At 40.2% G+C, this 24,008-nt stretch overlaps 7 protein-coding genes and 1 non-coding gene across 8 annotated transcripts; 3 read left to right on the top strand and 5 right to left on the bottom strand.

The window, feature by feature from the left end:
- Positions 1 to 9,327: 9,327 nt before the first annotated feature.
- Positions 9,328 to 9,723, top strand: CLUP02_15803 (uncharacterized protein; the record flags this gene model as incomplete). Its single annotated transcript, XM_049294727.1, has 2 exons — positions 9,328 to 9,392; positions 9,633 to 9,723. 2 exons carry the CDS (start codon positions 9,328 to 9,330, stop codon positions 9,721 to 9,723), a joined length of 156 nt encoding a protein of 51 aa, XP_049151874.1.
- A 913-nt stretch (positions 9,724 to 10,636) lies between these two features.
- CLUP02_15802 (uncharacterized protein) lies at positions 10,637 to 12,149 on the top strand (the record flags this gene model as incomplete). Its single annotated transcript, XM_049294726.1, has 8 exons — positions 10,637 to 10,720; positions 10,774 to 10,806; positions 10,869 to 10,959; positions 11,056 to 11,264; positions 11,315 to 11,352; positions 11,442 to 11,579; positions 11,645 to 12,040; positions 12,116 to 12,149. The coding sequence occupies 8 exons, from the start codon at positions 10,637 to 10,639 to the stop codon at positions 12,147 to 12,149; spliced, it is 1,023 nt and encodes a 340-aa protein (XP_049151873.1).
- Positions 12,150 to 12,800: 651 nt separating this feature from the next.
- CLUP02_15801 (uncharacterized protein) lies at positions 12,801 to 13,283 on the top strand (the record flags this gene model as incomplete). Its single annotated transcript, XM_049294725.1, has 1 exon — positions 12,801 to 13,283. One exon carries the CDS (start codon positions 12,801 to 12,803, stop codon positions 13,281 to 13,283), a length of 483 nt encoding a protein of 160 aa, XP_049151872.1.
- Positions 13,284 to 13,309: 26 nt separating this feature from the next.
- CLUP02_15800 (uncharacterized protein) lies at positions 13,310 to 13,519 on the bottom strand (the record flags this gene model as incomplete). Its single annotated transcript, XM_049294724.1, has 1 exon — positions 13,310 to 13,519. The coding sequence occupies one exon, from the start codon at positions 13,517 to 13,519 to the stop codon at positions 13,310 to 13,312; it is 210 nt and encodes a 69-aa protein (XP_049151871.1).
- Positions 13,520 to 14,018: 499 nt separating this feature from the next.
- CLUP02_tRNA274 lies at positions 14,019 to 14,119 on the bottom strand. Its single transcript has one exon. It is a non-coding gene; the product is annotated as a tRNA-Pro (tRNA).
- Positions 14,120 to 14,376: 257 nt separating this feature from the next.
- Positions 14,377 to 15,196, bottom strand: CLUP02_15799 (nucleoside-diphosphate-sugar epimerase; the record flags this gene model as incomplete). The annotated part of the gene is made up of 2 exons (XM_049294723.1): positions 14,377 to 14,884; positions 14,937 to 15,196. 2 exons carry the CDS (start codon positions 15,194 to 15,196, stop codon positions 14,377 to 14,379), a joined length of 768 nt encoding a protein of 255 aa, XP_049151870.1.
- A 1,453-nt stretch (positions 15,197 to 16,649) lies between these two features.
- On the bottom strand, positions 16,650 to 19,354 carry CLUP02_15798 (fungal specific transcription factor domain-containing protein; the record flags this gene model as incomplete). Its single annotated transcript, XM_049294722.1, has 2 exons — positions 16,650 to 18,299; positions 18,521 to 19,354. The coding sequence occupies 2 exons, from the start codon at positions 19,352 to 19,354 to the stop codon at positions 16,650 to 16,652; spliced, it is 2,484 nt and encodes an 827-aa protein (XP_049151869.1).
- A 1,951-nt stretch (positions 19,355 to 21,305) lies between these two features.
- CLUP02_15797 (dihydrolipoyllysine-residue acetyltransferase component- pyruvate dehydrogenase complex) lies at positions 21,306 to 22,804 on the bottom strand (the record flags this gene model as incomplete). The annotated part of the gene is made up of 2 exons (XM_049294721.1): positions 21,306 to 22,364; positions 22,493 to 22,804. 2 exons carry the CDS (start codon positions 22,802 to 22,804, stop codon positions 21,306 to 21,308), a joined length of 1,371 nt encoding a protein of 456 aa, XP_049151868.1.
- Positions 22,805 to 24,008: the final 1,204 nt, after the last annotated feature.

Below are 24,008 nucleotides of genomic sequence, written 5' to 3'. Positions count from 1 at the left end.
TTTAACTTTTTATCCGTATACTATAGGTTAGGTTACGGGCTATATACTAAAATAGAAATTTTTTAACTTCTCCTATATACCTCGGATAGAAATTATAATTATACTAAAATAGTTCTAAATCGGTTTAGGACCGATTTAGAACTTATTTAGAATAGCTTTAATAAATTTATTAAATAATATAGGTATTTTCTTTAAACTTAAATTATTAATACTACTTTTTAACCCTTATTACCTTAATTAATAAGTACGAGATAATCTTAATATATTTTAAGAATTCTATAAAAGTAGTAGTTTATTTAAATAAAAAGAGGTAAGACTTTTTTTAAACTATTTCTAAATCTATTCTAAATAAGTTTAGAACCTTTTTAATAAAACTTTTAAAATATTACTTATTTTAATCTCTATTGAAGCTACTATAAGCGGGTACTAAAACTAATAAAATAATCGCTAAACTATAATATAAAAAATTATATATTATAATTAATTAATATGGTATTTAAAAATAAATAAAGAAGGTATTATATACTATATCGATATACGTAATTTATATTTAAAGGATATTAAAGCGTTATAGGGAACGGTATATAATACTTTTTAAAGTCGTTCTAAACTATTTCTAAACTAATTCCGAACTTAATAATTTTAATATAATAATACTCGTTTAATATCTCTAAAAACTACTATATCCGCTTTTTTATAAAATTAAGTTTATAAACGCTTTATATATTATTATATTAATAATAAAGCGTATTTATATTTTAACTAAACTTTATTTTATTAAAACTATACTCGAGTTATAAAAAATATAGCTAAGGATATTACTTCTATACGTAAACGTATTTATAGGATATTATTAAAAAAAAGATTAATTATATAAGTTTTCTAAATCGATTCTAAATTAGTTTAGAAATAGTCCTTATTAATTATTTCTATAAGTAAATAAAGGTATAGCTTAGATAATTCGAAATAAGTACTTCTTATACCCCATTTTATAAAGATTATAATATAGAGGTTATTAATAATTAATATAATATATATATATTATTCTAAACTAATTCGCAACTTATTTAGAACTAATTCTAAATCTCTTTAGTATATTCTTAGTACTTAATTACTTATTATATAGTATATTTATAAGAATTTATATAGTAATAGCGAAAACTATTATATTAAATTTCCTTTAATTAAATACTAAGCCTATTTATTTTTAATACGCTCTATATTATAAAAAAAAGAGGTTAATATAATAAGAGGAGATAAGTATTACCTTTTTATAAATAATAAGTAGAAATTATGATATTATAATAAGCTAGTTCTAAATCTATTTTAAATATATTCCGAAGTAATTCTAATATAATTTAGATATAAATTATATTATCCTAGAAGAAATTCTTTAAATATTATATTTAGTAAAATAGAACTATTAAGTACTAGTTAATATTATTATAAAACTAGTAATTATTTTAACTTCTTATAATACTTATAAATACCCCCCTCTACTACTTACCTAAATACTTAAGAGTATTTATTTAGAACTTCGGAATATTATAAAAAAGATTAGTTAACTAGGAAGCGGATTAAATAAGGAAAACGTTTTAAATATATTTAGAATTAGTTCTTAACTATTTTTAGATATATTTTTATAATTAAAGAAGCTTACTAAGCTTTATAATAAATTTTATAGTCGGACTATTATAAAGATTTGCGGTGCCCTTAGTAATACTAATTAGTTTATAAATATTATATAAATATAAAAAGCTCTTTATTTTTTAGCTAAGTTATTTCGCTTAGCTATATAAAACGAGTATTAATATATATAAGCCCGTTATTATATTAACGTAAGTATTTTATAAAGCGTTAAGAACTATTTCCGAATCGACTCTGAATCTATTCTAATTTCTTTTTAATATATTTAATATTTTAATAATAATAAGTATAATTATATTTATATTACTTTTTATCTAGAGCAAGCTAAACTTTAAAAAAAGAATACCTTTTTAACTTTTTAATTAAATACGAATTATAAGTATATTAAGGGCTATAATAAAGTTAAGGTTATTTAGGGCTAGTATAACGAAGTTTCTTAAAAAAAGTTCTAAAGCAATTCCAAATTTATTTCGAAATATTTCTAAACTATTTACTAACTTTTTAAATAGCTATTCTATTCCTCTGAGCTTTTATAAATATAGAGAGTACTAAGATATACTAAAGGATATATTAACTCGTTTTTTAAATTCTTAAAGAGCGTTTTAGGTATATTATTTAATAGAAATATCTTTCTAAATATAACTAGGGGTTATTAAGTATTATTATTAACTAAGATTATTTGGTTTATGATGTTATGGTTATGTTGTGGCGTCGCGTGAGGTGGAAGGTAGAAGATGAGATAGTCGCGGTCGGGTGGGCAGCTCGCTTGTCTAGGCAGCTCGCTTATCATGTACGTTATAAGAACTTAATAAGTAAGTTTATAAAATCCTTTTATATAAGGTTTAGAATCGGTTTAAAACTAATTTAAAAAGGGTTCGGTTAATATTTATTTCTTAATTACGATTTATAATATCGCTCTTAAGAATAGTAAGTTAAAAGATATATTCGATTTTACTTAGTTTATTTCTACTATAATATTAAGAAATACGTTCTAAAAAATCGCTCCCTAGACTTAAAATAAAATTAAATAAGGAGTATTTTATTTTATTAATTAAAAAAGGACTACTTTTTATTATATAGGTAATTACGAAGTAAAGTAATTCGGAACTTATTTAAAAAAGGTTTATAACTAATTCGGAATCAATACTAAGTAATCTATCGATCTTACTTTAGGCTTAATATAAATCCTAGAGGAATATTATAATTAGACTTAACTAGACCTATTTATAAATACCTCTTAAGGATTAGGATAAGTTTTATACTTATATTAATATTATAAAAGCCCTTTATTAAGTTTCGTATATATAGAGTAATCGTTTCGTCCCGTTATTAATTTATATTTAGAAATAGGTTAGGATCCTTTTAGAACTAATTTAGAACTAATTACTATATTTAGATCTAAGGAATATAATAAATATCTTTTTAAGTAAAATACTCTTTTTTTAGAATTAAGTATTTATTTTATTTAATAAGATATATTTATTATTAAAAAATATCGTACTTTAATAAATTATTTAAATATAAACCCCTTAGAACTATTTATAACTAAATTTAGAACTAATTCTAAATTAATTTAGGAGCAAAACATTAACGTCGTTTAGAATAATAAGAACTAGCTTTATATAAATAAAATATAGGGGCTTATTAGTAATTTATTAAATTATTACTTCGTAATTTTTTAAGCCTAGTACTTTTTAATATAAGTTTACGTAGCTAGTTAAGGTCTTAAAATCGGTTATAGTTATAATAAAGGGTATAAAATCTATCCCTAAGCCCTTTAAAACTCTTTTTAAATAAATTACGAAGTCTTTTTTAAATAACTTCTTTTAGTATTATTTATTAAGATTTATATTATATATCTACTATAAATTTACAAAGTAAGGTTATTTAAAGTTAAAATAAAGATATTACTAGGCATTATACTTTATTAAATATTTAAAAAAGGGAGCTACGTTTAGAAATAAGCTAATTAAAGCTTAAGGAAAGAAGATTACGGTTATAAGAACTATAATAAAGACTTTAAAAATAGTTTAGAATCGATTCTAAATTACTTTAGACCCTATTCCTCCTTGTTTTATAATAATTCTTAATAATAATATAATATAAAAACTAAAAACTAAAGTTTAAATATATAATATATATATTATATATATTTAATAAAGTTATAGTTATTTAATAATATAATATATTTTATAATTATATATTAAATATTTCGCTTATAATACTTTTTATTAATATACTTAATAAAGATAATTAAATAATAATATAATATAATATAATTATTACTTTAGTTATGTTTTTAAGTTTTAAATAATTTAATATTATTTTAATATATATTGGATTTAGTATTTAGTATACGTATTACAATTTAAATAATATTCTAATATTATTATTTAAAACTATTTAGTTTATAATATTATAAAGAAATTAAGACCTATATATTATTATATTTTTATTTTTATTATTTTAATTACTTATATTATTAAGTATTATTTAATATAAAGTAAATAGTATTATATAAATAATATATAATTATTTATAATAATAAATAGGTTTTATAATAATAATAAAGATAACGTATATAATAAGCGAGCTACCTAAATAAGCGAGCTACTTACCTAACTATAACTATCTTATTTTTTACTTTCTACCTTACGTAACGCTATAATATAATTATAATATTATAAACTAAAAAAACTTAGTTAAACTTAGCGATCTAAGCTATTAAAAAAACCCTAAAACTAAGTATTTAAATAGTAATTAAGATCTATTTAGTCCCTTTTAGGACTTTAGGTACTTATTTAAAAAGCATACTTATATAATAAAATACTATACTAAACTCATAGAAATTAACTACGCTTAAAAAAAAAGCTAGTTAAGTATATTTTTGACCTAAATTCCTAATCGTTTCTTCCTCGTATTAGTAATATAAAAGATATAGTTAATTAATTACTCGCTAACTACGACGTACCCCCCGTTAAGAAGCGCTAAGTTTTTAACTTTATTAAGTACTAATTATAGCTCTAAATACGATTTTTTTATAAGTATAACTATAAAAAGGCTTAATACAAAAACTTAGATATAATAAACGCATAGTTTTACTTCGTAGCGAATATAATTACGAAATATAGTATCGTAAAGTCCGATATTTATAACTTTAACGAGATTAGTTTTATAATAAGCTAGATTATATTTAGAATAGTCGTTATAAATATAAAAAGGCGTTTAAATACGAAAATAATATAACTTAGTAATTGTAAATAGGTTATAATTATTTAAATTATTAGCTTATTAAGCTATAGCGTCCCGCTATATATTATTATTATAAGTAAATATTATCTCTTTACTTAGTAGATAAAATCTAGTTTATTACGTAATTAGGTTATTATAATATTTAAAAACGGCTAAATAATAAATAAGAGAGGCTTAAATTAGGTAAAATACTTTAAAAAGTATATAAAACTACGTATAAAAGGTCGATATTACTTCCTTATTATTAATAAATACGAAAATTACTACTTTACGGATTTTAAGTTATATTATAAAGAGAATAATATCGTTACTCTTTATATACTAACTTATTCGTTTTATTTACTATAGCCTTTAGATATTAAATATTTTAGGCTTTTAAAAATAGTATATAACTAAGGAATTAAAGAAAAAATATAACGGAGTAATACTTATATTACGAAAGAGGACTTCTTTTTTACGTTTTATAGGGTATTTATATAAGCGATTATAAAAAAAATATTTAAAGAGGATTTAGAAGAGCTAGGCTTATACTTTTAAATATAAAAAGTATATTATTTAAGCTTAATATAAAGTTATATACTCCGACGCCTCTAGGATCCTTCTTAATAATACTACTAGCCTAGACTTCTTAAATACTAAATAACTTAATAAAAGTATTATTATAGTCGTAACTTATTAAAACTTAAATTACTTATTATTAAAATAGCTCCCTAACTTTAATTATTAAAGCTATTAAGTATTTATTAAAGGGGGCGCGAGGATTTATATATTAAATTATTTTATTAAAGTTAAAGTATTAGATCTTTTAAAAGGAAAATAACCTACTTAGCTAACGTAAGAGGGCTAAGAAAATACGTTTTAAATAAAGAAAAAGTCTTATAGTAATTAAGAAAAAAAACCTTTAATTATAAAGAGAGGTAATAACCTAGATTAAAAAAGAAATGCGTCGAAGTAGTAGTCATTAACTAAGGACTAAAATAGGTTAATAATAATATAGCGTCTATAAAAATACTAATTATAATACGTAAATATATTAAATTACTAAAGAAATATTTAAAAAAGAGGATACTAAATAGTTTTAATTAAATTACTTTTCTAAGTGCTGCTTTTTAATTACGAATATAATATAGTTATGATTAGGTAGGTAGCTCGCTTATCTAAGTAGCTCGCTTATTATATACGTTAAATAAATATATATATATATATATATATATATTAATACTATATAATCGATATTAAGACCTGCCCGAGTAGTTAGTAAAAGTAGCATATATATATAAATATATATAATAATAATAAAAATATAAATAATAAATATAATAATTATAATTTTAATTATATTATATTTCGTAAAATATTCTAAAGAATAAAGGAAATAATACTAATTTAAAATAAGTAAATATATATTTAACAATAATACAACTATAAATAATACCTATATTTTAACATAAGAATTCTATATTTAATAATATTAATAAAGAGTAAAATAATAATTTTATATAGAATAATATATTATTCTTCAATAATAATATAAATAAATATATAAATATTACTTATTATTAAAATATTCTTTATTATATTAGTCTTATTTTAAAACGTAGTTAATTAAAATAAAGATTATAAATATATATATTATATATAAAGTTTATATTTTAATTAAGATAAAATAGAAAGTAAACTAATATTTCTAGCACGTATAGCTTTAACGAGGTAATGCGGGATATTCTTATAAAGAATATAAAAAGTGAATATTTATATAGAAGCAAGAATATATGAATATAGGGGATATAAGCGTATATAAAAGAGGTTTTTGTAGTAAAGAGAGTAATATAGTTGAATTACTATATAAGAAGTTGCTTGCTTAACGAAAGGTCTAGGTAGGCAAATACACGCCTATATATAGGCATAAAAACCTCTTACTAGAATATTCCATTGCTTATTAATTATAATATAATTAATAAGCATATACGTAAGTAAATACGTAATCGTAGTACGTAATTCCGCCTCGAGTAAATTCCAGATTATTTAGTTACCTTCTAGTACTTTCCATTGCTCACGTAAGCTTATATAAGCAGTATTGCTTACATAATCAATACCTATAATAATCTACAGAAATCGTAGATTAATATGGTATATAGTTTGCTTACGTAATATTGATAATAAGGCGAATAATAAGGTAAACAAAGTTACCTTCGTAACAATATTAGTTATATATTAAAACTTTAATTTTATAATATAATAATAAAATATTAAAATAGTTTTAAATCCGTTCTATATTAGTTCTAAATTAATATTAAGAAACTACTTATAATAAGTATTTTTTAAAAGGATAAAAGTATAAACTACTAAACTAATTCCGAACTATTCCCAAAACGATACTAAACCGGTTCTAAATTACTTATTATTATCTTTATTTTTATCCTTAGTATTACCCTTAACCTTAGTATTTTTTATATTATTATTCTTATTTTTATTTATAATATTATTAAAATCAATTATAATAGGATTTTCTTAAGTAAAGATATTTTTCAAAAAAGAGGTAATAACCTCCTCTTTTTCTACCTCCTCTTTAACCTAAGAGAACTTTTATTAAAACTAATAAAAACTATTAAGCTAAGAGGGGGGGTAGGCTAGATAGTTTAAAATTAGTTTATAATTAGTTCTAAATTAGTTCTAAAATAACTTATACTTTTTTTAAGAACTATAAAAAGTATATTTAAACTTAGTATTTATATTAGTAATACGACGTATAATAATTATATTAAGCTAAGTAAAAAATAAAAATTAATTTAGAATAAGCTAGGAATTATTTTAAAATTATTTATAACTTCTTTACCTCCCTTATTATATATAAGGACCTCTAAGAGTGGAATAGAAAATTTAGCTTTCTTTTTTAAAAAAAGAGTAGAGAGGGGGCCGTAGACTTTACGGTTTTTACGGACCTTTTTTAGCTTATTATAAAAAGCTAAATAAATAATTAGTTAACTAATTCTAAACTAGTTCTTAATTAGTTCCGAAATAGTTCTAAACTACTTATTTAAAGCCTTATTATTTATATTAATTAAATTAGTACCTATTTTACGGCTCTTAATACGTATTAAGATATTATTAACCTTATACTTATAAATATAAATATAAAAATTACTTTTAAAAGTAAATTAAGTTTCCTAAGAGTTTAGAATTAGTTTAGGATTAGTTCTGAATTACTTAAGAATTACTTATGGTTATATAAGTAACCTTTTTATTATTAATTAAAAATCTATAATATACCTTACTAAGTATAAGCTTAATCTTATTATTTTAAATAATTCTAAATTAGTTCTAAACTAGTCCTAAACTAGTTCTTAATTATATACTTTATTATACTTAAAAAGGGGTAGGTTTTTATAGTAAATAAGATTACCCTTAGGGCTAAGAATACTTAAATAGTAGTCCTAATACGCTTCTTATTTAGAATTAGTTCCGAACTAATTTAAAAATAATTCTAAAATACTTTTAAAAAATATAACTTATTAAATACTTATAAAAGATTATAATAAGTAGAATTAATTCGGAACTGGTTATAAATTAATTAAGGAGCGAAAAAGTAAATTAATAACCCTCTTTATAGAGGGCTTAATATAAATAAGTAATAAATAAAATATAAAGCTAATAGGGGTATAATAAGGGCTATTTATATAATAAAGTAAGAGGTATATAATTAGTAATATAAGTTATAATTAGTAAAAGTAGTTTATACTTAGCTAAGGATTTTTTAACTAATTAAAAATCCGCTTAGTTAGTCCTATAGTAATTAAACTAGTTAATTAGAAAATTAGTTAGGTTACGTCCTTTTTCTTATAGTTAGGTCAGGTAACCGGGGGGGCTACAGGTTAGTTTACCTATGTTTACGGGGTTGCCAGTCTTGCAACTGTCAACCCGACGGTTTAGCTGAACTCAAATAGCGGGACTTTGAGATGATGGATCGGGGTAGCCCCGCTGGTCTACAACTTCGGACGGGTCCTGCTGAAAGCTTGTCTTCAAACTGACACATTCGTGTGATTACCCTAGCTGATTATTGCCAACGAGCTGCTTCAAAATACTCCATGCCCCCCAGTTGCTCGTGCTGTTCCCTCTTTGTCATGCTCAAAATCCGTCTCGGGCTTCATTGCATGGCGCACACCCAACGAATCAACTTGCTTGCGCGATCCAGTCGCCTTTCAAGCCCGATCGTCCGAACTCTGGGTGTACGAGTATGCATGAACTATTATAGAAGGGACCCCCTCCCGAGCCTCCTGCAACGACACCTACTCTCAGCCTCATTAGCCACATCCAAATGAGCCGCAACGTATCATCCGTATGTGTCAAAGTTTTGGAAAGTACCACGAAGCAAAAAGGCTGCTGCAGCTGGTAATTGTCGGAAATGTCCCTGTGATGTGATCCAACGACATGGCTTCCATGCACGAGCCACCATGCCACGCATCAAACATCACAACCAACTGCATGATGTTATTGTACGAGCTCCATTCTCTCTGGGAGATTCGCTGTGTTACGCGCGTTGCTTTCTTTTTCGCGAACGTTTCCTCGCTGAAAAGAGTATCTTCGCCGTGGTCCCGCATAATTGAATCCGGTCAAGCAGAGAGGCAGTGAGAAGCGTACAATTGTCTGTACTTTGGACCGCATTAAATCACTTACACTAGCTAGGAAACGCATGCCTTCAAGTGGCCTTCAACCCCCTGGCCTAATGATCCCAGATACAAGGAACTGGGAATCTGGAACACCGAACATTTCTGCAACGGCTTCGAGGCTTTGAGGCTTTTACCATGGCCCCTCTCACTAAGGTAGGGCACATCATTGGACCTAGGAGGAGGTTCACCTGCTTCTCACTGATGGGCGAAAACATTTGAGAGATCGGCATATCCATGCCAACTTGCCAATGTAAGTCGTTCTTGTCTCTCAGGCGTTGCTGCTATCCCGCCTCGAAGCTGACAACGTGGCCTAGCTACTCTGCGTTTGGAAGAGGGCCTGAGGAAGACAAAGTGGAACCAATCTGAGGTTACCTGTCCTAATGAGGTCTTTGATTATGGTGATAGTACTAAAGAAGATTTGAGTTTGTCTCAATCTTGGAAACAGTAACCCTAAGAAGATGCACCCGTTCGGATACTTCGCTTTTTAGAGGCGACCCTGCCGGATCGAAATCGGCCGTGCTTGTCATCTTGAGAACCTCTAAATCCCAACGACTATATGAAATCACCCAGTTGTTGCAGCTTGTGGTGAAGCTCAATTTACATACTACCATGAACGTCAAATCACAGTGCTATCTTCCAGTCTGCTCTTGTCGTGAAGAGTTATTTTCGTAATTATGAAAAGTGATGGAATTACCAACGCACTCACAAACAATTGTGCACTGCATAATTTTAAATATACGGTATACCCTGCATCGTGGCACCATACGAGCTCCACGTCGTACTCTACCTGGCCAATTCGTCCAGATTCGTGCGTTGGTTCCATGTTTACGAACCTTGCATACGCCGTGAATAGTATCTTCGCCGCCAACATGCATACTTGTCTCCAGCCAAGGAGAGGGGTAAATAGAAATTAATCAAGCCTCTTGTGCACACCTGCTAATCGTATCACTGTTGTGATCTCCTCATCCTTAAATCGAAAAAAAAACTCTTAAGGAAACATTGCCATTTCGTTCAGGGTGAAAGACCTGATCTCAACCTTCGACGCCTTTGTTCTTGTTCCGTTTCCGACTATGTCCAGCAACACCATAAGCGCAGCCCCTGCAGCCGCGAACCTGGCCACCGTCGAAGGCTCGGGACACATCGTTCCCCAAGATGTACAGTGAAAGACACAGGACCTCATCTCTTCTCAATCGTTGACACGAATTAGGCCCCCGATGACAACGCGTCGGAGCTTAGGGAGGTGAGTTCGAGTCTTGGTGACTGTATTCTAGACGACATGGTCAAGCTAATGATCAATAACAGAGCATCGCTTCATCAAGCACGAGTATCGCCTCCTCCATTCTTGATTATCGAATCGAAAATGGTCGAACGTACCACAAGTACAAAGACGGCCGTGAGTATTGACCCAATGGAACATCGGCAATAAGAGCAAACCTGACGTCGATGACGCAGAATATCATATTCCCAATGACGCATCGGAATCTGACAGACTGGGTGAGTCCCTCTGTTCAACTGGCCTCAACTAAGCTGATAAGCAAGCCATATTTGCAACACAACCTTTTCCTTCTGACCTTGGATAACAAGCTGGGTCTCGCACCTCCGAACGCCCCCGACTCAAAGGTGAAGAGGGTCCTTGATGTCGGCACTGGCACTGGAATCTGGGCAGTTGACTTTGGGGAGGAACACCCTGAAGCTGAAGTAAGTACTGATAGATGCTTTTCATGGTATTAAGCTAATGGCAGAGACAGGTCCTCGGCATTGATCTCTCTCCGTCTATGCCACAGTTGTAAGTACCTGGTATAAAAGTCAAGTTCAACTAGCAGCCATACTTGGGACTGCATTAGCACCTGGTTTCAAGACACTGACACCTTCAAGCATCCCTCCTAATGTCAAGTTCGAGATTGATGACCTAGAAGAGCCTTGGGTCTACTCGAAGCCGTTCGATTATATCCACACAAGGGCGATGAACTCCTCAATCATTGATTGGAAAGTCTACATCAAAAAGTGCTTTGAGTAAGAAGCCCTCGTCGAATACCCAGACTAAAGTGAAATATGCCTGTTGACTCATGCTTTTGCAGCAACCTCAAATCGGGAGGTTTTCTAGAGCTGCAGGAGTACGACGTGTTCGTCAAGTCCGACGATGGTACCTTGAAGCCGGAACATGCTGTCTCCAGATGTGTCGACCTGATATACGATGCATCCATCAAGTTTGGAAGGCCCTACCAGCACATCGAACCGCTTGCAGAGATGATGAGAGAGGTCGGATTCGTTGATGTTGCAATCCAGAGCGACAAATGGCCCTTGAACGCATGGGCTAGGGACTCTAAGTATAAGGAATTGGGCATGTGGAACCACGAGAATATGTCCTCTGGTGTTGAGGGCTTCACCATGGCCGCTTTTACTCGCATACACAACTGGACGAAGGAAGAAGTGCAGGCCTTCCTGATTGATGTCCGGAAGGACCTGAAAGACAGGTCTATTCATGGGTACTGGACAGTGTTGGTAATAAGTTGGTCCTGAAATTGGTATTAGCTGACATCTCATGATAGTTACAATATTCACGGAAGAAAGCCAGAGGCATAAAGAAAGGTGGACAACATTGAGGAAGCAGATGATCTGCCGAATGAGAGTGATGTCATTTTAATAAGGGATATCTTGCGTACATGTACCTTAGCTGAGTAAGTAAGTATGGAAGTGCTTGCTAATGAAAAGATTAGTGAAACGAATTTATTCCATTTCGTATCCTGTACAGTTGAAGATTTTGATCATTGTCCCCTGCTCGGGTCGTTCTCATTTGTCATTGAGTGATGCTGCATTTCCACCTGACCACAACGCTCTGGTTTTCCAGGTGTTCGTACATGGACGAGCCGTGGGCGGGAGAGAGCTTGTCCTACGTTGTGGTATCAAGGTGCTTCCTTGGCAGAGAGAGACGGGTCCTGAGGACATCCAGAAGCCACCTTAGTTTGGCAAAAAACGGTAATCGTGAAGCTTAATTGTCTCCTTCCGGGGAAAGACCAGGAATTGTAGAATAAATTGCTTTCACGCTCCCACTCAAAGACGAGCTTTTACCTGGCTGGATGCAATCTCCTAGAGGATGCACCCACAATTCTGTTCTAACCTGCTTGAGAAAAACAACACCACGCTTTCTCGCCATACACACCAAGTCGTGTCATCAGGCCTCAGCGCAACTGAAGTACACATCAGAACAGAATCATACTTACACCAGACATCAAAATGTACATTCCGGAGGCACGTGTTGACTACTTCTTCGCCATCCACGACTTCAGCATCTCCGACTCCATACTCAAGGCCATGGAAGACATGCACGGCGATCCTTGGGACATGTCCCTCCCTCAAGCGCTCTTCTTGATATTTCTCAGCTTCCTCTTCTTCGGAAGCATAGCGCTCGGAACCAACATTCTCGTGGCCTACCTTGATGCCCGGTACAATCCACCACAATACTACTACGGAGACAACCTACGAACGGTGCCCAACCTGCGCAGCTTTAGGGATCAATCGGAGCCGCTCCCTCGATATGAGCGCGAGGACTCTACTGCGAGACCGCTTCTTGCTTTCGAAGGGAACACCCCGCCTCCCGCCTACGGTACCGTCTTCCATATTTCCGCGCCATATGAGGACAATGAAGGCGACGAGGACTATTCGGCAGAATCTTCGCCGGTTGCACCAGACAGCAGCTATATTGCTTACATGGTGTAAGGCATACTACATCTCCTTGCTACTTACTACATGGGCCGACCAAGCGATGCAGCTAGAGCGTATTCCCTAGCAACACACGCCGCCCAGCTGCCAACCATCTGTCTTAGATTGGTTCGAATGTTGAACATCGCTTTCCTACTTTGAGTCGAGACGTACTTGGGAGCTCCTAGGTCAAGGACGACAAAACGGAATACGGGGATAGGTATGGGGAAAAAGGCATGCTGGGATGATATCATAAGAAACGGCAGAAAGGTTACAACGACCAGAAGAGATCCGGCCTCGAGGTCTTGAGGATTTCGTAATTCAGCGTTCGGGCGTCTTGGCTTCCTGGTATCGAGGCGTCTCACCCTCTAACATTCGTTTGATATGGGAAGGGGCTTTTGGGTCGTTGGCAAGCATGCCGAAGTGAGAGTCCGGCTCCAGATAGCTCGCATGGCGACAACAATACATGAGTTAGCCCGCATCCACTTCATGCTGACTGACCACCCATTGTCGCACATCGTGTCACCCACTAATGTTTTTTCGCGAATGTTGCTGTGTCATGTCAGCCAAGTACAATCTTGACATGAGTGCCTTAACTTCGTGTTAGCTGTAGTCTTTCTAGACCACAAAAGGGGTTATCTGGCCACAACCAAGTCAAAGCGACGAAGCCGTCGCTCGCAAACATTGAGGAATGACCGTCAGCCAAAAACAAATCAACCTTGACACGATATATCAAGAATTGGCAAAACGGAAGGGCTCAATCGGGATTCGAACCCGAGACCTCGCCCAATTTCACGCTGTGCGCAAGGATTGGTAAACCCGAAGGGCGAATCATACCACTAGACCATTGAGCCAGGGGATCCCTGTGGGATCCAATGAGTGGTTTCGGCTGGCGACTTGGCCCCAGATCGAGCATTATGTAGTGTTGGGGTTTTGCAATGCGACAAGTTGATCGTCCATGTCCAAAGATGCGAGCGCAAATCAGTGTAAACCCTGAACATTTAGACAACCGGTATGGTGAGTCATAATTCAACTGCCAATGGAACGCAATACTACAACAAAAAAGCTACTTTACACGTCGGCACTGGGATTCATATCTCACGGGGTATCTTCACTGCAAACCAGCCAACCTTCTGAAGCCAACATTCTCCACGACCCTCAATCCGCCGTTAAGCGTAATAATCCCCTTCCCGCCCGCAGTAAGTCCGTCATCCATCTTGCCCATCGCCATTTCACTCATGAATTTGCCCAAAACTTCTGTCGGGCTGACAAAAGATGGCATAGTTGTTCGAATCACGGGGCCGAGGAACATATTCATGGCGTTGTACAGCGCGCCGGCGTTGGGCGCATAGGTCTCGACGGCCTTGTGGCCGGCCTTGTCTACGAAGGCAGGGCGGACAGATTCGGCGCGCAGACGCGGGTTCGCGGCGCGCATCTCGGAGAGGAGGGTCTCGGTCTCGCCCTTGACTCGGGCGAAGATGGCGCTGAAGCGGCCCGGCGTCTGCGTCGCGCCCTCGCCTGAGACGTAGATGAAGCGGAAGGGGTCGTTGTTCGGCGGTAGGTTGGCGAAAGCCTTTGCTGCTTCCAAAGTGTAGTCCTTTGTGATTTTGACATAATCCCTGTGGCCGTGTAAGCACTTCTCGTAGGGGTGGTTGGAGGGGTTGTGCTTACTCTTTGCTGACCTTGTTCTGGCTGATGCCCAGTGCCCACACAGCGCCGTTTGCGCCCTTGAGCTTGTCGAGTACGTCTGCGTCGTACTTTTCAAAGTCCTTGTGGATGATGACATTGATTCGAGGATCTTTTGAGGCTTCGGCCATGGGGATTGGGCTTCTGCTGAGGATTGAGATCTTTGTGATGTCCTTCATCTTAATCATGGCATCGAGAACGCCTGAGCCTACAAGGCCAGTGGCTCCAGTGAGGATGAGATGCATCGTGTTAGTAGTGTCGGTTGAGTCGTGCTTTAGAGATGACAACAACGTCAGTGTGGAAATGTTCACTTCTGCTAAAGTGCCCTGGATATCAAAAGTGAATAAGATGAGAGAGTAATAATCTACATCTCAGTCAGGTCAGCAGCGATCCGGCCGTCTTTTCAATCTCAGCCGTCTAAGACGGAGCGGGCGGTGCGGCCGCGTCCTGCGGACATTGAATCCACCCTGGCGGCTTAGCAGACGAATTACAGAGTCATCTGCCGGCGGAAGGCGTCCCGGAGTTAGCGCCATCGCCATCTCGCGGCGCCTGAAATACGTGCGCGGCTGCTTATGGAACCTGCACCAAGGCAGTAAGACCTCAAAAGGACCAAGTCCGAGGCTTAGGGGTCCATGAAGGGACTTCTGTTCGTCTGACGGGATATTGTTGCACCGCATGGTTGCTAATTCCATCCAGTCATAGTCACAAATTCCTTGACTGGTGTGAGGCATTCATCCGATTCTGACCTACGCTGGCCAGCTACGTCTCAAAACTCACGTCTAATTTCGCCTTGGTACCTAGCTCTAAGAGGAGGGCCATCAGCAAGCGCCGCTAAAGCCCAGGTTGCTACATGCTGTCGCAGTCGCACTGAACTGCAGCTAAAGTAGGTAAGCACGTAAGGTACTTCAGAGCATTAGAGTAGAATGCAGCAAGATTCAGCTGTTATTCCCGCCAAACGCCGAAATTACAGAATCTCCGCAGCGGAAAATATCACTCACAGCCATGCTGAGACGATTGTTCATCCATCTTTTCCAGTGGACTTCGGTGTTCTTCCGTCCGGTTGGGCTTTTTTCTTTTTACTCTTGAATCCTACACGTTGAGTTGTTCAAAGTCGAACACTTGTCGTCAGAACTTGGCAAGTGTTCATAGTCTAGCATCTTCTCGCCTATTAGCACATGATGAAACCCTCTATCAATTCTTCTTTGGTGTATTCGCTTCTCCTATAGCTCTTCAATTCTACCCCGTTGCGCCCTCGGAGCGCACTTGCCATCTCCCTTTTTTGCCGATTCTTCTCTGCCTTAGCTTCATCGGCAATAAGCCCCCAAGCACTAACTACCTTTCATAAGGTTGTCAACGAAGAGGAGTAATTTCTCGTGAATAGATTTCGTCTCTGGCTTGGTCTAGTCTGATCAAGGACGCGGTCTAGGACTGAGCTGAGAGAATTGATCTCCGCCACTCATTTTGTCGCAGGAAGACGCAATGTTACAGAGTTGTGGACTGACTTTCGAACGAATACCATGACAGATGATTGTATACTCGTTCCAAAGGCAGTATCTCCAATAGATTGAGTGCTGCATCATGAGAACATATCAGGCATGGCGTTGAAGTTCATAATGGAAGCGAACCCGAACCCATTATTGTCCTGGAATCAAGTTAGAATGCGGAATCAAACCAGTTTGGGGCTTGTAGGAAGAATGTTTACCAAAGATGTGCCCCAATCCAATCCCCAAGCATGTCGACGCCGGCATCAAAGTCCATATCCAAATCGTGGACATCGGGCATGCTGACCCCTTCCTCAGTTACATCGCCTCCAGCCAACTCCTTGAGCAAATCATGGCACTCCTTAACACGCTCCTTACACGCCTCTTCGAAGAATTTCTCAATCTTTTCATCACTGACACCCTGCTCCAAGCCATGAATATGAGCAATGAGAAGTACACTCAGCGCGTGGCCCTTGATGTTCGTCTCTCCCGACCGAATCCGATTCCGCGACCAGTCGTACACAGCGTCAAGAATACCGCGCAGCTGATATTCAGAGCCGCTGTAGAATATGGAGTGCCCATTCCTCACTTCCTCCTCCTTGATGTTGATGAGCTCCAACCCCAGTGTCATGACGCCTTGGAAGGGAACAGATCGGTAAAACCCGGCACCATTAATAGTCAACCGATGGAAATCCACCTCCGACGGGGTCGCAGGCTTCATCGTGGCGCCAGTGCCAGACTTTTCAGGTGCCAGAAAGGCAACCTCACACAGTCGCAACGCCGTGTCAACGACCATCTTACGAGAGAAGTAGTAAACGGGGTTCCGCAGCGCCAGCGGGGCAATCGGGTGGTGCAGGGCAAAGAAGAGCCGGTACGTCAGGGTCTGAACATATCGCAGCTGAAAAGAGGTGACAGACGGGTACGCCTTAAGCTGCTGCATCATCTTTTGGAGCGATCTGCTCAGTTCGTTGCTATGTCGGAGGGTCTCTTCGTAGACTGTATCTGAGCGGAACTCGTTGACGCGCTTTGCTACAGCGAGACGAGCTGCGAATGTTCCGAATAATGCCAGCGGAATCGTCATCTGTGTGTGTGTACCCGGATCCCTGGGCACAGGGAAGGCGGACTCGCCATCTTCGACGAGTTGCTCGTCATCTAGGTTTGCCGGTAATTCAGTGTCGAAGTGGTCTAATGAAATAAGAGGCGGGCCTCCAGAGTCGACGCTCGTCTGCAGCGTCATCTCCAAGATCGTGACCCAAAGCCTCCGACGAATTTCAGCGCGGTATGGAGACATTTTGATGATTGATTTGGGATCGCGATGCAGTCCCATGTACATAGCCGTTCGGAGAAGAGCACCAGCGCCGATCCAGGTGAGATCACAGCCAATATTGGCCGTGTGACGAAGATGGTGCATCAAGCATCGGATCTGAAGTCCTGGAATAGTCATCTTGGATTTTTCGCAGGGGGCAATGAGCCAGAACATGGCTTCCCAGAACCACTGAATGGCCAGATTTCTGAGGGTAAAGCGTTCGTCATGCATTGTGGCGCCGATGCCCATGCACAGCTGCATGGTGATGATGAAGGAGTCGCTCGCGTCGGAGGGGTTCAGCCAGTACTTTTCGTAGTCTGCTTTGAAGGTCGGGACGTGGACGATGCGGTGGATGCACTCAAAGGTGCGCAGGTAGTTTCCGATGAGAACATCTGCTAAGTCTCGCGAGGGCATGCTCTTGCCAGTCGAGATTGTGCTGAATGAGGGGGTCCGGCGGGCTTTGATGATGCGGCCTAGCTTTTTGCATCTTTCTAGATCAACATAGAGCTGAGACGATCGACGGTTCTCAAACTTCCTTGCAAAGTTGACGAGACGGTACAACTGTAGTAAGTGTAAGTATCTACCACGCTGATAGAATGTGATAAGGAGTGTGTCTAGATCCTCATGCTGGACCAGAGTCTACAACCATAACTGGACGATAGCAGAGCAAAAAATAAGAGACAGGCGAGCGATGAGAGGCAATTGACCCTTAGGGAAATAGGAGGGAATAATGAGGAGCGGCTTGAATCAAGATGACTTGGAACGAGGAGATTAGTACTAACCATATCAGCAGCATTCATCCAATGACTCTGCCCAAAGTAACGAGTCTTGCTGACGCAGCCACGACTATACCTCAACCCTTCTCGGAGACCAGGCGTAGGTTGAGGTATATCTTCCTCCCTAGCACCGTACTTCACAGTGAGATCCGACAATTGCTGCTCAAGTTGCTTCACCCGATCAACCAGAGAATTCACCGTCGACGAGGAGCCGGGGCAACTTCCAGGAGTCGATGCCGTCTCCGCTCTCACGCTCACGGAAGCCGGGGGACGCGAAGGGTTTAGCGGCCGCCAGATCCCAAAGTCGGAGAATCCGCCATGTTCACCGGGGTCAGTGGGGTTGAAGAGAGGGTTTCCGTCGAGTGTTCTTGGGTCATGCGTGGTGGGAGATGCCTCTGACAGGGGCCGAGAAGTAGGGATGATCGGTTCCGGGAACCCGAGACCCGATTCGCTGGCCTTGGTCGAACCGTGGACGGGGTCTTTGAAGTTTTCCAGCCGTGTCCGAGTGGGTAGAGTGGTATCTGCACCAACGGCGGGAGAAGAAGTCACCGGTGGCCTCGCCCGCAGGGATGAGGGCGCGGGAAGGACAAGGTCTGGCAGGCGGAGAGCCGTGTGGAGAGAACCCTCGTTAACTTCAGCCCCATGTTTGGGGCTGTTTCTAGTCGTTGGCTTTGCTTGCGAGGTGTATGTGCAGACGGCGTGTTTGGATCGGATGCAGGTGCTGCAGGGGAGGTTCCTATCGCAGCGGACTTTCCGACGGCGGCATTGTTCGCATGCCAGAGCAGGCCGACGCCGCTTCTTCGGCGCCGAGGACTGATCTGGGCTTCTCAAAGTGTCCATACTGGGCAATACTGTAGGTCTCTGGCTGGGGAATTGAGGATTTGGGGATCAATACGATTGCAGGACGCGGGCTGGGCGAGCGTGATGGGATGCTCGGCTTTTTGAACTGAGTCCGAATTCTGCCTTTGTAGACGGGGCCCCGTTTACCGAAAGCTGTTGCCTGGACCGATAATCGACCGATCAAGGGTACTATTGGTGTAGATTCCAAGAGATCTTATCAGATGATCAGATAAATGAGAGTTGTGAAGAGGAGGAGGACGATGAATTTGAGGGCGAAGAGAGTAAGACGGAGCTTATCCCCGACATGTCGTCGGGATTCTTGCGCTTGGGGATCGTTTCGCCCGCCATACACCGAGGTTTCCAATGATCTGATTGGCTCAGAGCACCGGCACAGAATTCACCGAGCTGCTTTTCAATTTGCCGACTTACACGATACCCCGAGAAGGATTCAAAGAAATCACCGAAATCGACACCTGATACATCCACGCGGTTCCTGAGAACCGGCGGCTGTAGCACGGCTCATTTATATTTTCCACGAGATGATTAAAGCTGTGCCCGACCGAGTCAATGTGGCATGGTAACGTAGTCGATATTACTAGATTTTCCACTTGTGCGGGTCAAGCTAGATTATCTTGCGTTTTGCCTTTACATCTACCGTTGATATCAGAAGTTTCGGTATTTCAGAGAACTTGACTGAGAATGTTTGTTGAATCGACACAACTTACACTGCCTTTTATTTTTGCTTTATATTGCCGCAATGGACAAAGACCTGTCAACTTCGACTTTTTCAAAACCATCAGGATAGAATCATAGATGTCTCGGCAGGGAGAAAGATTGCAGCGCTTTCTTCAATGCGCTGGACGTCTTCGTTGGCGTAGAAACATATGACCATAATGCCTCGAAGCAGGTGTAGACGACTGATGAGTATCATATCACAAATGTTCAAAATGGCGACGCTCAGCTGGAATAGAGGTAACGATTCAAGGTACCCTTTTAGAAATTCATCAGGCCCCCCCAAGAAGCATACCCGGGGGAGCGGAGTATCAGCTCCATTATCGGTCCTAGTATTGTATTCATCTTCTTTTGCGAGATATCTGCGACATCTCCTAAGCAACTTTAGGATTGCATCCGAGAGAAAATCTGGCATAGGCCGTGGCTGACGCAGTCTTGATCAAATGCTCAGACACATGGAAGAATAATGTTCAAGAGACTAGCAGCAATATGAGGAAGTGACCTTTCCCAACTTCTATCTCGCTAGTATCAGCTGGGTCATTTACTTTGAACTTATGAGGCCGATACCGGCACTAAAATTGACGATTCCTTTCATTGACTGGATTAACAAAAAAGCTCCCAAGCGATGGCAATATCGTGAAAGCAAGATATTGACATGTGACTGGGCCTGGAGGTAAGGTAGGCCGTCCATCTCTGATCACAGGTCAATGGCCACTCCGGTATCGATGCGTTCATCCGATCTTGAACCAGTTCGAGTTAGCGCGCCAAAAGCCACGTTCCTGGCTAGTTGGCTGGTTTTATCAAATACATACACATCACAACAAAAGGCGGAAGATGGCGGGGACGGTTGAGCTTTTCAACGGTAACTGCTTGGATTTCTAGGTAAAATGGGAATAGGAGACCAAATGTACAAGACAGAAACCTCTTCCGCACCCGAGATGCAGCATTAGTTCAGGAGATCATTGTACACGGGAAGTAGGTTGTGGTAGGGGGGGGTTCGTTCCTCGTTCGCCGCCGAGCAGATGGTGTATGCTTTCGGCCCATCTTTCACTGCCCTCCGCTTCCTCCCTTTGGCAAAAAGCCACAGGTCATATCCATCGGCCTGGATTGTCTATAATTCTCTCACGCCGGATACGCCTCTTCGAAACTTTCACATCATGCCTCTTTTTTGCCTCCGCACGCGCAACGCAACGTCAACAACAACGACAGCAGATTTTGCTTACAAAAGGAGCTCGAGGGGGTTCTCGAGGACCTTCTTGAGCTCCTTGAGGAACTCGGCACCAACGGCACCGTCAACAACCTTGTGGTCGAAGCTGCCGGTGATGGTGATCTGGTCATCAAACTCGACGCCGGTGGTGCCGTCCTCGGACAGAGCGGGGACAGCGACCTTCTTGGTGGTGCCGATGGCGAGGATGGTGGACTGAGGGGGGTTGATGATGGCAGTGAAGCTGTCGACGGCGTCGTTCATGCCCATGTTGGAGATGGAGATGGAGCCGCCCTGGTACTGCTCAGGCTTGAGCTTGCCGTCGCGGGCGAGCTTGGCGAGCTTCTTGACCTCGGAGGAGATACCCTCGAGACCGCGGGCCTCGACACCGGTGACGATGGGAGTGATGAGGCCAGTGGGGGTGGAAACGGCGACAGAAACGTCGACAGTGTTGTGCTGGCGGATGACATCGCCGAGCCAGCTGGAGTTGGCCTGGGGAACCTTCTTGGAAGCGACACCGATGGCCTTGATGAGGAAGTCGTTGACCGACAGCTTGTACTTGCCGTCAGAGGAGGCGTTAAGGGCCTGGCGAAGCTTGAGGAGCTTGCTGACGGAGATGCTGGAGGAGACGAAGAAGTGGGGGTTGGTCTGGGTAGACTCGACGAGGCGGGAGGCAATGGTCTTGCGCATGCCGCTGATGGGGACGTCCTCGTAGGAAGCGCCGGGAGCAGCGACAACCGGGGAAGAGACAGCCTTCTTGACATCCTCCTCGGTAATCTTACCGCCCTTGCCGGATCCCTTGACGTCGCGGATGTTGATGCCCTTCTCCTTGGCGAGGCGGACAGCGGTGAAGGAGGCGTTGGGCTCACGCTCGAGAGCGTTCTCGAGCTTGCCGGCGGGCTTGTTGAAGTCGTCGGAGGAGTTCTCGGGCTCGGGGGTAGGGGCAGGCTTGGACTCGGACTCCTTCTTGGGCTGCTCCTTGGGGGCGGGCTTGGACTCACCACCAGCGTCGGCGGCGGAGAAGCCCTCGAAAGCGCTGACATCGGTGCCCTCCTCGACGAGGACGGCGATGGGCTGTGAGGGGAGTGTCAGTTTGCGCGTACATCATGAGGGTGTTGATGATGTTGATGAGCATAATGGCGATATGCGCCCGACCGGACTCGACGAGGGGAATTTGGAACTGGGTATCGGGGTGGACGTACGTTACCGACGGGGATGTCCTTCTCGCCGGACTCCTTCAGAAGCTTGGCGATAACACCCTCCTCCTGGAACTCAAAGTCCATCTGGGCCTTGTCGGTCTCGATCTCGACCAAGACATCACCAGGGGCGATGCTGTCACCGGCCTTCTTCTGCCAAGATCCGATATTTCCCGCCGTCATGGTGGGCGACAGAGCGGGCATCTTGATGACGGTGTGCGGGGGGTAGGAGGCGTAACATCTCAGGATCTGGGAAGAGAGGTTGGTGCGGAGGAGGGTGTTCTGACGAACAGTCCGTCTCAGGACTGAAGAGATCATGGTGAATAAATAGCTCTCGCGGGCGGCGCGAAAGCAGGGAGAAATTTGGCGATGGTTGGACGGCGGACCGGGCTCGGGGGGGGAGGCGACGATTTAAGATGATGATCCTTTTTCAGAGGAAGAAAGGACCGTCGACGTCGAACAATTTAAGCCTACGGGGCAATTGAATGACGGGATTGCGCGAGACGAAGAGAAGGGGGGGGAAGAGGGAGAGGAAGAAAGGCGACGCGGGATTATTCTGGGACGGCGAGGTTGATGCTCGAGATTGTCGGACGGGAATCTTTCCTTGGGGCTGGAGTTTTTTGCGTTGAGCTCCGTCGCTGGATGGAGCTTGGGGCGCTAGGCCGAATCGGGAGCTAGCGCGTCCCTACAAAATACGCCGCAGGGAGGGACGGCCGTTAGGCGCACGTTGGCTCACTGAAGGGCACTGGGCGAGGCCTGGACAACAGTGGTCCAGTGGACAATACTCCGTAGGTAGCGCTCTGTAAGTTTCGCCGATAATTGTGGCCGGTGCTTAACGCCAATGGGCTAGGGCCAACAGGGTCCGCGATCGCTCTGCTCGCTGGGCGGCCTTGATTAAGACCGAGACGCCTGAGGAACTTTTCGGACTTGAGATGGAGGAGTGGAAATAGCCCGGGAAAACAAGGGACCTGGCGGAGTACGAAGTACATACTTCCATGCTGCAAGAGAGGCCGTGCGTCCAATGAGAACAGACAATGTTGAGAGCAGTGCGGGCCTACGGTGATTGTGCTCCATTCATTGGGTCATTGGCCGTAGGTAAGCACAGCCCCACGTGACACAGCTGATAACACCGCAGATAAGACTCGGATAACAGACGCGACGATAACACCTCATCTTCCGTCGACCTTCCTTCCATTCCTTGTGACAAAAAAAAAAAGAGAAGTCCAAAAGAACACGGATGCACTTTGCTTACCTCAGCTTCCAAGCTCCACTTCTGCCTGGTCTAAGATGTCCGTGCCACATCTCCAATTGCTGACATAAGGCAATTAAACAATGAAGAGGTGGCCGCTCCCTGGTGCACGCACGCCTTGCTCAGTCCGCCACGTAAACCAGATGGCTCCGACTTCTTGCTGCTGCTGGAGTCCTCCTGACAAAAAAAAAAAAGAACGCTCCATGCAGCAGCTACATTAAATCGACCAGGGCCACCTCGGATTACAGTGCCACCATTCACACATTACACAGT

The sequence above is a fragment of the Colletotrichum lupini genome, chromosome 8, assembly GCF_023278565.1.
Source record: "Colletotrichum lupini chromosome 8, complete sequence".
Lineage (NCBI taxonomy): Eukaryota > Fungi > Ascomycota > Sordariomycetes > Glomerellales > Glomerellaceae > Colletotrichum > Colletotrichum lupini.
This window is presented reverse-complemented; position numbering and strand designations above follow the sequence as displayed.